This window comes from Balaenoptera acutorostrata, chromosome 11 (genome assembly GCF_949987535.1).
Source record: "Balaenoptera acutorostrata chromosome 11, mBalAcu1.1, whole genome shotgun sequence".
Lineage (NCBI taxonomy): Eukaryota > Metazoa > Chordata > Mammalia > Artiodactyla > Balaenopteridae > Balaenoptera > Balaenoptera acutorostrata.
Window position 1 is genome coordinate 82087245 of NC_080074.1, and position 14794 is coordinate 82102038.

The 14794-nt window shown below is 38.8% G+C and overlaps 1 protein-coding gene across 3 annotated transcripts in view; it reads right to left on the bottom strand.

Annotated features, from left to right (window-relative positions):
* FAR2 (fatty acyl-CoA reductase 2) overlaps positions 1 to 14794 on the bottom strand; it is a 152518-nt gene that overhangs the window by 36247 nt on the left and 101477 nt on the right. For all 3 annotated transcript variants that reach the window (XM_007175699.3, XM_057556129.1, XM_007175698.3), the window contains one exon: positions 14387 to 14615. In XM_007175699.3, coding sequence (XP_007175761.1) covers positions 14387 to 14575 — 189 coding nt within the window. In that variant the 5' untranslated portion in view covers positions 14576 to 14615. The remainder of the gene's footprint in view (positions 1 to 14386; positions 14616 to 14794) is intronic.

Genomic DNA, 14794 nt, shown 5'->3' on the forward strand with positions numbered 1-14794 from the left:
CATTGATCTATATTTCTGTTTTTGTGCCAGTACCATACTCTCTTGATTATTGTAGCTTTGTAGTATAGTCTGAAGTCAGGCAGCCTGATTCCTCCAGCTCCGTTTTTCTTTCTCAAGATTCCTTTGGCTATTCGGGGTCTTTTGTGTTTCCATACAAATTGTGAAATTTTTTGTTCTAGTTCTGTGAAAAATGCCATTGGTAGTTTGATAAGGATTGCATTGAATCTGTACATTGTTATGGGTAGTATAGACATTTTCACAATGTTGAGTCTTCCAACCCAAGAACATGTTATATCTCTCCATCTATTTGTATCATCTTTAATTTCTTTCATCAATGTCTTATAATTTTCTGCATACAGGTCTTTTGTCTCCTTAGGTAGGTTTATTCCTAGATATTTTATTCTTTTTGTTGCAGTGGTAAATGGGAGTGTTTTTGTAATTTCACTTTCAGATTTTTCATCATTAGTTTATAAGAATGCAAGAGATTTCTGTGCATTAATTTTCTACCCTGCTACTTTACCAAATTCATTGGTTAGCTCTAGTAGTTTTCTGGTAGCATCTTTAGGATTCTCTATGTATAGTATCATGTCATCTGCAAACAGTGACAGCTTTATTTCTTCTTTTCCAATTTGGATTCGTTTTATTTCTTTTTCTTCTCTGATTGCTGTGGCTAAAACTTCCAAAACTATGTTGAAAAATAGTGGTGAGAGTGGACAACCTTGTCTTGTTCCTGTTCTTTGTGGAAATGGTTTCAGTTTTCACCATTGAGCACGATGTTGGCTGTGGGTTTGTCATATATGGCCTTTATTATGTTGAGGTAAGTTCCCTCTATGCCTACTTTCTGGAAGGTTTTTATCATAAATGGGTGTTGAATTTTGTCAAAAGCTTTCTCTGCATCTATTGAGATCATCATATGGTTTTTCTCCTTCAATTTGTTAATATGGTGTATCACACTGATTGATTTGCTTATATTGAAGAATCCTTGCATTCCTGGGATAAAGCCCACTTAATCATGGTGTATGATCCTTTTAATGTGCTGTTGGATTCTGTTTGCCAGTATTTTGTTGAGGATTTTTGCATCTATGTTCATCAGTGATACTGGCCTGTAGTTTTCTTTCTTTGTGACATCTTTGTCTGGTTTTGGTTATCAGGGGGATGGTGGCCTCATACAATGAGTTTGGGAGTGTTCCTCCCTCTGCTGTATTTTGGAAGAGCTTGAGAAGGATAGGTGTTAGCTCTTCTCTAAATATTTTATACAAATCGCCTGTGAAGCCATCTGGTCCTGGGCTTTTGTTTGTTGGAAGATTTTTAATCACAGTTTCAATTTCACTGCTTGTGATTGTTCTGTTCATATTTTCTATTTCTTCCTGGTTCAGTCTCGCAAGGTTGTGCATTTCTAAGAATTTGTCCATTTCTTCCAGGTTATCCATTTTATTGGCATAGAGTTACTTGTAGTAATCTCTCATGATCCTTTGTATTTCTGCAGTGTCAGTTGTTACTTCTCCTTTTTCATTTCTAATTCTATTGAATTGAGTCTTCTCCCTTTTTTTCTTGATGAGTCTGGCTAATGGTTTATTGATTTTGTTTATCTTCTCAAAGAACCAGCTTTTAGTTTTATTGATCTTTGCTATCATTTTCTTCATTTCTTTTTCATTCATTTCTAATGTGATATTTATTATTTCTTTCCTTCTGCAAACTTTGGGGTTTTTTTGTTCTTCTTTCTCTAATTGCTTTAGGTGTAAGTTTAGGTTGTTTATTTGAGATGTTCCTTGTTTCTTAAGGTAGGATTGTATTGCTATAAACTTCCCCCTTAGAACTGCTTTTGCTGCATCCCATAGGTTTTGGGTCATTTTGTTTTCACTGTCATTTGTTTCTAGGTAGTTTTTGATTTCCTCTTTGGTTTCTTCAGTGATCTCTTGGTTATTAAGCAGTGCATTATTTAGCCTCCATATGTTTGTATTTTTTACAGATTTTTTTCCTGTAATTGATATCTACTCTTATAGCATTGTGGTCGGAAAAGACACTTGGTATGATTTCAATTTTCTTAAATTTACCAAGGCTTGATTTGTGACCCAAGATATGATCTATCCTGGAGAATGTTCCATGAGCACTTGAGAAGAAAGTGTATTCTGTTGTTTATGGATGGAATTGTCCTATAAATATCAATTAAGTCCATCTTGTTTAATGTATCATTTAAAGCTTGTGTGTCCTTATTTATTTTCATTTTGGATGATCTGTCCATTGGTGAAAGTGGGGTGTTAACGTCCCCTACTATGATTGTGTTACTGTCAATTTCCCCTTTTATGGCTGTTAGTATTTGCCTTATGTATTGAGGTGCTCCTATGTTGGGTGCATAAATATTTACAATTGTTATATCTTCTTCTTGAATTGATCCCTTGATCATTATATAGTGTCCTTGTCTCTTGTAATATTCTTTGTTTTAAAGTCTATTTTGTGTGATATGAGAATTGCTACTACAGCTTTCTTTTGATTTAAATTTGCATGGAATATCTTTTTCCATCCCCTCACTTTCAGTCTGTATGTGTCCCTAGGTGTGAAGTGGGTCTCTTGTAGACAGCATATATATGGGTCTTGTTTTTGTATCCATTCAGCCAGTCTATGTCTTTTGGTGGGAGCATTGAATCCATTTACATTTAAGGTAATTATCGATATGTATGTTCCTATTACCATTTTCTTAATGGTTTTGGGTTTGTTATTGTAGACCTTTTCCTTCTCTTGTGTTCCTGCCTAGAGAAGTTCCTTTAGCATTTGTTGTAAAGCTGGTTTGGTGGTGCTGAATTCTCTTAGCTTTTGCTAGTCTGTAAAGATTTTAATTTCTCCACTGAATCTGAATGAGATCCTTACTGGGTAGAGTAATCTTGGTTGTAGCTTTTTCCCCTTCATCACTTTAAATATTTCCTGGCACTCCCTGCGAGCTTGGAAAGTTTCTGCTGAAAGATCAGCTGTTAACCTTATGGGGATTCCCTTGTGTGTTATTTGTTGTTTTTCCCTTGCTGCTTTTAATATTTTTTCTTTGTATTTAGTTTTTGATAGTTTGATTAATATGTGTCTTGGCATGTTTCTCCTTGGATTTATCCTGTATGGGACTCTCTGTACTTCCTAGACTTGATTAATGATTTCCTTTCCCATATTAGCGAAGTGTTCAACTATAATCTCTTCAAATATTTTCTCAGTCCATTTCTTTTCCTCTTCTTCACCTGGGACCCCTATAATTCGAATGTTGGTGCGCTTAATGTTGTCCCAGAGGTCTCTGAGACTGCTCTCACTTGCTTCTATTCTTTTTTCTTTATTCTGCTCTGCAGTAGTTATTTCCACTATTTTATCTTCCAGGTCACTTATCCGTTCTTCTGCCTCACTTATTCTGCTATTGTTCCCTTCTAGAGAATTTTTAATTTCATTCATTTTGTTGTTTATCACTGTTTGTTTGGTCTTTAGTTCTTCTAGATCCTTGTTAAACGTTTCTTGTATTTTCTCCATTCTATTTCCAAGATTTTGGATCATCTTTACTATCATTATTCTGAATTCTTTTTCAGGTAGACTGCCTATTTCCTCTTCATTTGTTAGGTCTGGTGGGTTTTTGCCTTGCTCCTTCATCTGCTGTGTGTTTCTCTGTCTTCTCATTTTGCTTAACTTACCGTGTTTGTGGTCTCCTTTTCACAGGCTGCAGGTTCGTAGTTCCCGTTGTTTTTGGTGTCTGCCCCCAGTGGGTAAGGTTGGTTCAGTGGGTTGTGTAGGCTTCCTGGTGGAGGGGACTGGTGCCTGTGTTTTGGTGGATCAGCCTGGATCTTGTCTTTCTGGTGGGCAGATCCATGTGTGGTGGTGTGTTTTGGGGTGTCTGTGGCCTTATTATGATTTTAGGCAGCCTCTCTGCTAATGGGTGGTGTTGTGCGCCTGTCTTGCTAGTTGTTTGGCATAGGGTGTCCAACACTGGAGCTTGCTGGTCGTTGAGTGGAGCTGGGTCTTGGCATTGAGATGGAGATCTCTGGGAGATTTTTGCCATTTGATATTATGTGGAGCTGGGAGGTGTCTTGTGGACCAGTGTCCTGAACTTGGCTCTCCCACCTCAGAGGCACAGCCCTGACGCCTGGCTGGAGCACCGAGAGCCTGTCATCCACACGGTGCACAATAAAAGGGAGAAAAAGAAAGAAAGAAAGAAAGAAGAAGATAAAATAAAATAAAATAAAGTTATTAAAATAAAAAATTATTTGAAAAGTTTTTTTAAGTAATAAAAAAAAAAAGAAAAAAGAAAGAAGAGAGCAACCAAACCAAAAAACAAATCCACCAATGATAACAAGCACTAAAAAGTATACTAAAAAAAAAACAAAGAAAAAAAAAAGGACAGACAGAACCCTAGGACAAATGGTAAAAGCAAAGCTATACAGACAAAATCACACACAGAAGCATATACATACACACTCACAAAAGAGGAAAAGGGGAAAAAATAATATATCTTGCTCCCAAAGTCGACCTCCTCAATTTGGGATGATTCGTTGTCTGTTCAGGTATTCCACAGATGCAGGTACATCAAGTTGTTTGTGGAGCTTTAATCAGCTGCTTCTGAGGCTGCTGGGAGTGATTTCCCTTTCTCTTCTTTGTTAGCACAGCTCCCAGGGTTCAGCTTTAGATTTCACCCGCCTCTGTGTGTAGGTCACCTGAGGGCGTCTGTTCTTCACTCAGACAGGACGGGGTTAAAGGAGCAGCTGATTCAGGGGATCTGGCTCACTCAGGTCAGGGGAAAGGAGGGGTACAGATGCGGGGCGAGCCTGTGGCAGCAGAGGCTGGCGTGACGTTGCACCAGCCTGAGGCACACCATGCGTTCTCCCGGGGAAGTTGTCCCTGGATCGCGGGACACTGGCAGTGGCGGGCTGCACAGGCTCCCGGGAGGGGCGGTGTGGATAGTGACCTGTGCTCACACACAGGCTTCTTGGTGGCTGCAGCAGCAGCCTTAGCGTCTCATGTCCGTCTCTGGGGTCCGCGCTGATAGCCGCGGCTCATGCCCATCTCTGGAGCTCATTTAGGCGACGCTCTGAATCCCCTCTCCTCGCGCACCAGGAAACAAAGAGGCAAGAAAAAGTCTCTTGCCTCTTTGGCAGTTCCAGAGCTTTTCCCGGACTCCCTCCCAGCTGGCTGTGGCGCACTAACCCCTTCAGGCTGTGTTCACACTGCCAACCCCAGTCCTCTCCCTGCGATCCGACCGAAGCCCAAGCCTCAGCTCTGAGCCCCCGCCCGCCCCGGCGGGTGAGCAGACAAACCTCCCGGGCTGGTGAGTGCTGGTTGGCACCGCTCCTCTGTGCGGGAATCTCTCTGCTTTGCCCTCTGCACCCCTGTGGCTGCGCTCTCCTCTGTGGCTCCGAAGCTTCCCCCCTCCGCCACCTGCAGTCTCTGTCCACGACGGGGCTTCCTAGTGTGTGGAAACCTTTCCTCCTTCACAGCTCCCTCCCACTGGCACAGGTCCCATCCCTATTCTTTTGTCTCTGTTTTTTCTTTTTTCTTTTGCCCTACCCAGGTACGTGGGGAGTTTCTTGCCTTTTTGGAGGTCTGATGTCTTTTGCCAGCGTTCAGTAGGTGTTCTGTAGGAATTGTTTCACATGTAGATGTGTTTCTGATGTATTTGTGGGGAGGAAAGTGATCTCCACGTCTTACTCTTCCGCCATCTTGAAGCTCCCCTTCAAGCACATATTTTTTGTAGAAGGTTTCTGCTGGTCTCGTGAAGGTTACTTCTGGTCATGAGGAACAGATGTCACCATGAAGGATTTTAGTGTTTTTCTAGATATGAGGAGATACAAGAATTGGGCTCATAAAATCGACTCCTGAAAATATCTAACTGTCTGAAGACCTGTTCTGCCAGTTTTTCCCAGTGCACAGAGTACCTCATTTCAGCTCTCCACCCTGAACACCTTTCAGGGATGTGCTGAAAGTCAGCAGCTGCAGCAGCACATGATTTAATCCTTGTAGAGGTAGCTGGCAAGTGCCAGTGGCGAGTGGCAATTAGTTGACAAGAGTCATGTTGAATCCTGTGGTTTGGTGACTTTTTTGAGTGAAATCAGTACAGGCAATGTGAAGCTTTTAAGAAAAAGACTTGATGTGTTGGAAGAAATTTAAAAAGAAGGAAAGAAGTTGGACATGTGAAATCATGTCAGTGATTAAATTAACTAGTGAATGGTATTGTAAAAGAAAACAAGAGATTGAGAAATAAATTATTTCTGTTTCTGTGACTTTAAAGAATATCCCCAGGACAAAATCAATTTAAAAAGTGTTTTGTTTTGTTTTGTTTTTTTTCTTAAAAGGAAGGAAATGTCCCACAGGGGAGAGGCTTAACATGCTTCAGCTAATCTGAGTTGAGTATCTGTCAAACTGAGAATCAGTTATACTCTTTCAAAAGTGTGTGTTTGTTAATCATGGGAAATTTTAATTCCTGGCAATATTCCCTCAAGTTGTCTCAAGTTTATAAAAGCCTCTTGCTTTTTGTGGGATCATTAGTTTCTTAGGAAAAATAAAAAGTAGTGGGCTTCCCTGGTGGCACAGTTGTTGAGAATCTGCCTGCCAATGCAGGGGACATGGGTTTGAGCCCTGGTCTGGGAGGATCCCACATGCCGCGGAGCAACTGGGCCCGTGAGCCACAACTACTGAGCCTGCGTGTCTGGAGCCTGTGCTCTGCAACGGGAGAGGCCGCGATAGTGAGAGGCCCGCGCACCGCGATGAAGAGTGGCCCCCGCTTGCCACAACTAGAGAAAGCCCTCGCACAGAAACGAAGACCCAACACAGCCAAAAAATAATAATAATAATAATTTTTAAAAAAAAGTAGTAATGGAACAAAACTGACTTTGGGAATTTAAAATACAAACTTCTGGTTCTAATTGCCTTTGCCTTATATGGAGATTTAACAGAATCATTAATATCAATCAGAAATTCATCTTTTTTTGGAAGTTGTGGACAAGCAGCTTTTACACAGGGTAGCCTGAACCAAACATGAAAATGCTCTTCTTCCTTATAAAAGAGTCTATGAAAATTAACAACGAACTTTTACATAAAATGAAAGTAACTGTTCTGCTGGGTGCTTCTTAATACTCCAGTGATGTCAGAGTGTTGGCCTTTTCTTTGCAGGTGTTATTTGGTTGGAAGTTAATTTGTTTAAACGCATTATTTTTCCTCTTAGGGATCTAATGTCTTCTAAAAACTACCCAACAGTGATAGTCTTGCAAAATGATTCAATAAACTATTTCATAAAATGTTGCTATCTTCCATTGTCTTAAACCTAATCAGTTCTGTGAACTGAGGGCCCCGTGTGTGACCCTGCATGATTCATTACCCAAAACTCTCCAGGGTATTTTAAAGTTGATTTATCTCAGGAGCAGCTGAGAGCTTATTGAGTAATTCACATTTTTCCAGAGAAGTTGACTTAAAATATCCAGTGCAACCTGCCAAGCTCTGCTTTTGTTTATAAATCTGCTTCCTGGTGACATCATACAGGATGGTCCCTCCCTGGAAGCCTTGAATTTTGCCTGGTCTTCTCATATGCTGCATTCTAAACCCAGCACAATCTCATTGTAACCCTTTCCTTACCTGATTACTCTAGTTTAAGAGGAAATGCCCAACCATTTCCGGTATTCTCTCAACGAAAATTTTTTTTTTTTTTTTAGATTCTGACCTCACTCTTAATAACAACCTCACTCTTAATATAAATTCAACTACTTGTGATTTTATTTTTCAGTATGGATATTGTCTTCTTGATGTTTTCTTAAAGAGTTATTCAGAGTAGATTATGACCAACTTAAGAACCTAAATAGATATAAATGGGACATGACTGTTGTAAAAAGGAACACATCTTTAAGGCACTGAAGAACCTCAAAATGCTGTCAACACTTTGAGCTTCATAACTGAATGATTTATTTGCAACTAATTATCTCTTGTCGTGGGGAAGAATCATGTCTTTAAGCAAAGCCGCATTCTAGATAGCAAAATAAATATCAATTTCGCCACTGAAAATTATTTCTGCTACCTGGAAAGCTAGTTGGTTCATACTTAAATGAGCACATTTTTCATAATAAGAGACCAAGCAGTCAGCTTGGGATTCCTGGGGACCCACAAGTGGGTCTGCGGTTAGCATGTTCACGTCAACATGGGAAATTTGGCTTATTCTCCGTAGAAACTTCTCAGATATTGTGAAAGAAATTAGGAGAGTTTTCTTAAAAACGATTTTATAGACTTAGAATCGTATTTCTTTATTTCTTTTTTTTTTTGAGTCTTACTTTTATTTTTTATTTTATTTTTTTAACATCTTTATTGGAGTATAATTGCTTTACAATGTTGCATTAGTTTCTGCTGTATAACACAGTGAATCAGCTATATGTATACATATATCCCCATATCTCCTCCCTCTTGCGTCTCCCTCCCACCCTCCCTATCCCACCCCTCTAGGTGGTCACAAAGCACTGAGCTGATCTCCCCGTGTGATGAATTTGCTTCCCACTAGTTATCTGTTTTACATTTAGTAGTGTATATATGTCAATGCTACTCTCTCACTTTGGTCAAACTATTTAATTCTGATAAAGTTTCAAAACTAAAAGTAAACTGAACTTATATCTGATGACATAGTTTTGGAAATTCGTGATTGCTTTGCTGCCTTATTTATTTACTATCTTAAAAAGTGGGTTTTTTCTTCCACTATAAAAATAAAACATCTTCATTGTAATTGCATTTAGAAAATTCTTTTGGAAAAAGATTATTGTTCTGGTTTTTCACTACAAAAGACAGTGGGTTTTTTTTCTCACGATAAAAGTAAACATGCTCAATAAATATATTTGCACATTATTTATGTGTGTCTCTGGTTGTTTTCTTAGAGTGCCACCTTAATTATCTTTGTGAGAAAGTCCTCAAGGATCGGCCATTAATTCAGATACCTTTCCCTCAATTGATATGTTCCTTTAAGTGGTCTGAAAATACTTAAGGATCTTAGCCATATGTGAGGAAACTGATCCTCTGTTCTGATTCTTAAGTCCCAATTCTATGTGGCCAAAGGATTAAAAATAACTTTCTTTCCAAAGCATTTCCTACTTAATTGTCTCTCTCCCCGAAGGCATGGAAACAGGAAGTGAGAGGTAGTTGCTGTCCATACCGTGAAAGGAAAGGAATGAAGCTGATGAACGAATTTTGATAGCTAGATATCAATAGAACAGATGTTCTCTTGACCATATTTCCTGGGGACACAGTGGGAATCAAAGGCAAACTGGTAACATTTTTATTCATTATGTTTTAAAGAAAGTTTCCAAGCCTCGCATACCTGATACCATTAATCTACCTTCAAGCACACTGTATTACTTAAGGTGGATTAGAATTCATGCATTGTTTTGTGTGACAGGAGGCAAGTACTGAGTAAAAGTAATATCAGGCCCTTCTTAGGAATAAGGCATGGAGGCATTTAAATCACTCTGTCATGTCAAAATAAAGTTCAATGGCAGAATCTAGACTGGATCTTGATTCATACAAGATATTTAATAAATATTTGTAGAATCAGAGGCCTTCCAGAAGAAACTCTTACCCAGACAGGAAAGCTCTTCTGAGTAATAACCTAGAGTGAGAGTGGTCATACAACAGAAGTAAAGACTGGCTTAAAGAACTGGAGTACATTAAACTTGTTCATTAAACAAATTTGGTTGATTACCTACAGAGTGTCAAGCACTGTGTCAGATGTGGAAGACACAGTGGGAACACATGAGAGAAATAACGAAAAGGCCTTAGTTTAAAAAATTAATGGGAAAAAATTGGGATAATTAATGTGTTATTGGTTTTGGCAAATCAAATACTTTTGAGCAAATGGTGTATTATTTGACAAACCTGAGACTCTTCTCACTGAATCTGAAATTAGGTAAGCATAAAATCAGACAGAATTACTAGGAAACCAAAGCTGTCTGGGTATATTCCTTTAAGTATAACCCTGTGTTGGAAAGTTGGTTTTGGGGACCCACATGTTTGGATAACCGACTTGCACCGTTTCCCTCCAAATTCTAACCAAATCGAGGAAAACTAGATTTCATATGGAATAGTTTCACTTTTTAAAGGAAACGTTGCAAAAATATTAAACTATATCATTCTATTTTTATGAAGAAGCCCAGGCACTGTCTTTCTATCTGACCACATAAGTCAAAATTTATGGAAGTATAATTATTGCCTTTGCTGCAAAAACCAGAAATAGAGACTTAAGAAGAAATGTCCATATTTCAATGTCTTGAGCATTTTGGTGCTATAGTAATTGTTCCCTTTTAAAATGCTCATTTAGACATATCTTCAATAGTGTTACTGTAACAGCAAAGTCTCTTTGAGGCAAAGGAAAGATTTTTAATGACAAAAGAAAAATACTGTTAACTCTGAGGTTGAATTTCGGAGCCCATGTGAAGGAAGGCTTAGCAAAGGGGTAGGTAGGTGAGACTGAATGCTCACAGGAAGCTAACTTTGTATGCTGGATTTGATTCTATTAGGACTATCTTTTTTTTTTTTTTTTGAAACATCTTTATTGGAGTATAATTGCTTTACAATGGTGTGTTAGTTTCTGCTTTATAAAAAAGTGAATCAGCTATACATATACATATATCCCCATATCCCCTCCCTCTTGTGTCTCCCTCCCACCCTCCCTATCCCACCACTCTAGGTGGTCACAAATCACCCAGTTGATCTCCCTGTGCTATGCAGCTGCTTCCCACTAGGTATCTATTTTACATTTGGTAGTGTATATATGTCCATGCCACTCTCTCACTTTGTCACTGCTTACCCTTCCCCCTCCCTGGGTCCTCAAGTCCATTCTCTAGGTTCACGTCTTTATTCCTGTCCTGCCCCTAGGTTCTTCAGAACCATTTTTATTTATTTATTTTTAGATTCCATATATATGTGTTAGCATACGGTATTTGTTTTTCTCTTTCTGACTTACTTCATTCTGTATGACAGACTCTAGGTCCATCCACCTCACTACAAATAACTCAATTTTGTTTCTTTTATGGCTGAGTAATATTCCATTATATATATGTGCCACATCTTCTTTATCCATTCATCTTTCGATGGACACTTAGGTTGCTTCCATGTCCTGGCTATTGTAAATAGTGCTGCAATGAACATTGTGGTACATGACTCCTTTTGAATTATGGTTTTCTCAGGGTATATGCCCAGTAGTGGGATTGCTGGGTCACATGGTAGTTCTATTTTTAGTTTTTAAAGGAACCTCCATACTGTTCTCCATAGTGGCTGTATCAATTTACATTCCCACCAACAGTGCAACAGGGTTCCCTTTCCTCCACACCCTCTCCAGCATTTATTGTTTGTAGACTTTTTGATGATGGCCATTCTGACTGGTGTGAGGTGATACCTCATTGTAGTTTTGATTTGCATTTCTCTAATGATTAGTGATGTTGAGCATCCTTTCATGTGTTTGTTGGCAATCTGTATATCTTCTTTGGATAAATGTCTATTTAGGTCTTCTGCCCATTTTTGGATTGAGTTGTTTGCTTTTTTGATATTGAGCTGCATGAGCTGCTGGTAAATTTTGGAGATTAATCCTTCGTCAGTTGCTTTATTTGCAAATATTTTCTCCCATTCTGAGTGTTGTCGTTTCATCTTGTTTATGGTTTCCTTTGCTGTGCAAAAGCTTTTAAGTTTCATTAGGTCCCATTTGTTTATTTTTATTTTTATTTCCATTTTTCTAGGAGGTGGGTCAAAAAGGATCTTGCTGTGATTTATGTCATAGAGTGTTCTGCCTATGTTTTCCTCTAAGAGTTTTATAGTGTCTGGCCTTACAGTTAGGTCTTTAATCCATTTTGAGTTTATTTTTGTGTATGGTGTTAGGGAGTGTTCTAATTTCATTCTTTTACATGTAGCTGTCCAGTTTTCCCAGCAGGAGAAGTATTTTTAAAACTACAACTGGAGGACAGCTGATGACTAGAAATGAAAAGTCCTGAGCATCCAGGAATTTAGCAAATGGCTGCTGACTGCAGTTTTCTTGGTTTTAAGATACCACCAAGCTCCAGTTTAGTTATCTCTGCATTGGAGATGACAAATTTATGGGTATGTTTTGGATTAGTTAAAATACAAAGCTGATTATTTTATATTTTACATTAACAAAACTCAGAGAAATTTTATTTTGCCTTTTTAACACCTATGTCAGCTTGGGTGTCCCTATAAACTTAATTAAATTATGATTGATTATATCCCTAATTTAAGATTCTGGGTAAGATTATTGAGAACTTCCAGGTGGCCAGTGATTGGCTTAGATCTGAAGTTTCTGAACAAATCAGTACATGGCATACCTCAGGCCACAGAGGTTGATTCAGACGTTGATATATAACTTAACCCAGGCTGATGAGATGTAAGGAAAATTTTGCTGAGGGTTTCCAGAAAAGAAGTTTCATCGATCTTGGAAGAGAGCTTCGGGAGAGCCAGCTCTCCTCATCCGAAGATTGCCATAAATGTATGTGAGCAAGATATTATTATCCCATTTTACAGATAAGGAAACTGAGGCTCAGTAGAGTATGTATCTTGCCCACTGTCCCATGGCTAATAATTAGCAGTGCTGAGATTCAAACCCAGGTCAGTCTGCCTCTGAAGCCCATGCTCTTAAGCACCATCTGATAGCAACAGATAGTTCCCAGGTGATATTGATGCTGCTGGTTGGGAGACCACAGTTTAAGGACCACTGTTTATAAAAGTCAACAGCTGACAGTTGTAAATAGCCCAAGAGTGGAAACAGGTAGAGATTTGCAAGCCAGTTTCACAAATAAGTTATTTATAGTATAATCAAGATTTCCATACCCAAAGAATAGTTGTTGTGTTATCAAATACAATGCATTGAATATAACTATAGGCGAAAATTATGCTGACCACAAGATTCTCTGCCAAAATATTTATCTAGAAATTCATAAGCTGGCTACAAAGCTAAAGAAGCATGTCTCCTACATGATGAAAACAGTCCATTAGGGATGTATAACTGAGCAAGCTGTATGAAGGAGGATCTGAGAGCTTCTTCTCAATTTTGGTTTTATGCCACATCAGCCTTTTTTTCTTATTCTTAAGAACCATTAGTTACAATGCAGGCAGTGTAGGGTATAGGCAAGTGTGCTTGCCTTAGAGCCAGACTGGGGGGTGGGTGTCTGAAGTCTGACTCTCTCATTTACTAACTGGGTGACCTTTGGGAAGTTAATACTTCTGGTCTCATTTATCCATCTGTAAAATTTGGATATTAATTCTTACTTCACAGGGTTGTTGAAAAATCAATGAGGCAAGGCTCATTTGAATAGTGTCTGCCATGTACTAAGTACCCAGTAAGTGCCAGCTATTATTATTTGTCCCACTGCTGAGTTAAGCTATGAGATACAGGAGAGGCTTTTGTGATTCTCCTGATGATGGTTTATACTAAAATCTCATGCTGGTGCCAGAAGATAAAATGTAATCATCAAGCTTACGGGGTGTCTATAATGTGCTGTGCTATCAGATACACAGCTCCAATAGATGTTAGCATGCCTAAACACTGGAAAGAAGACTTTGTAAAAAAAAATTTCTTATTTAAATCTTCCTTTTGCCAACCCTAAGTGACCTTGTACTTTCCAAAGGGGTCTACGAACCAGACACGTACATTTAAATTAATTCCCATGGCTATCCTAGGAGGTCATTGTTGTTATTATTCTAAACATTGCAAGCTGGAGTGTAAGAGGTATAAAGTGACAAAAAATTGATAATATGTTTGAGATGAAAGCCTTCAAATTTATAAATTAAGACATGAGATGACATTCATATTTTGGAGGGAGGGGAGTGAGAGAGTTTGATACCCAAATGCTCATTCACACATATGTTTCATTTTCCCTTAGAAGAACTTACAGGATAATAGAAGTATAATGGGATAATAGAAATATCAAGTTATCATAGATAAAGTATATAACTTGTGGCTTTTAGACAACTGAAAGTATTACTGCATGGCTACTTAGTAATCATATCTGTTTATAATATGATATGATGTAATATGTAATAGACTACCCAAAAATTTGGAGGAAAGCTACCTTAAATTTAAATGAAAATTAGGGAAGAGTTTGGATGACCTTGTGATGGATTTCAAGCCTGGCGAGTCCACTCTGCGAGCTTTAGCATTTTGATTCTTACTTGGCAATCTGCAGAATATAGATTATCCGTTCACCTGTTCTGGACAGGGTCTAAGCACTCTTTCCCTTCCTATGGGAAAACACCACAGATTTCCATGAGCTGTTGCTTGCTATCTTGTTTTGTCTCCTTTCCTCTACCTGCCCAGATATCCTGGCCCCCACCTGCAGTTTGGGGCTATAAGGGAACATTGCAGTGAGTCACCATGCCCTAAGGCTCTTCCCATAAGGCATACCTTACTATTTAGGATCTGGAAAACCCTCTGCTGCAGGGTCTGGCCAGCCTTGGGCCTCACAAGGATGTAAATGACTCTCAGATCTGGGCTGGTGCGAAATAGCTTCTCCATCAACACTTTGCCCAAGAAGCCTGTGGCCCCAGTAATGAGAATGGACTTGCCACCATAGAAATCTGCAATCATGGACATGGCTCTTCCCTTTGTCTTTTATAGCTTCGGAAAGAGGTTCCTGAAAAGAAAGAGAAATAACAAAAGATTACATTCTCAGAAGTGCTAAAATGCAGTCATTTAAAATGTTGCTGGTATTTCCAGGAGCTTTGAATGCAGGAAAAGGTCAGACAGAGTGATAGCATCATGGTTTATTGGCAACACAATTCATTTCAATCAATATTTACTGAGATTATTCTC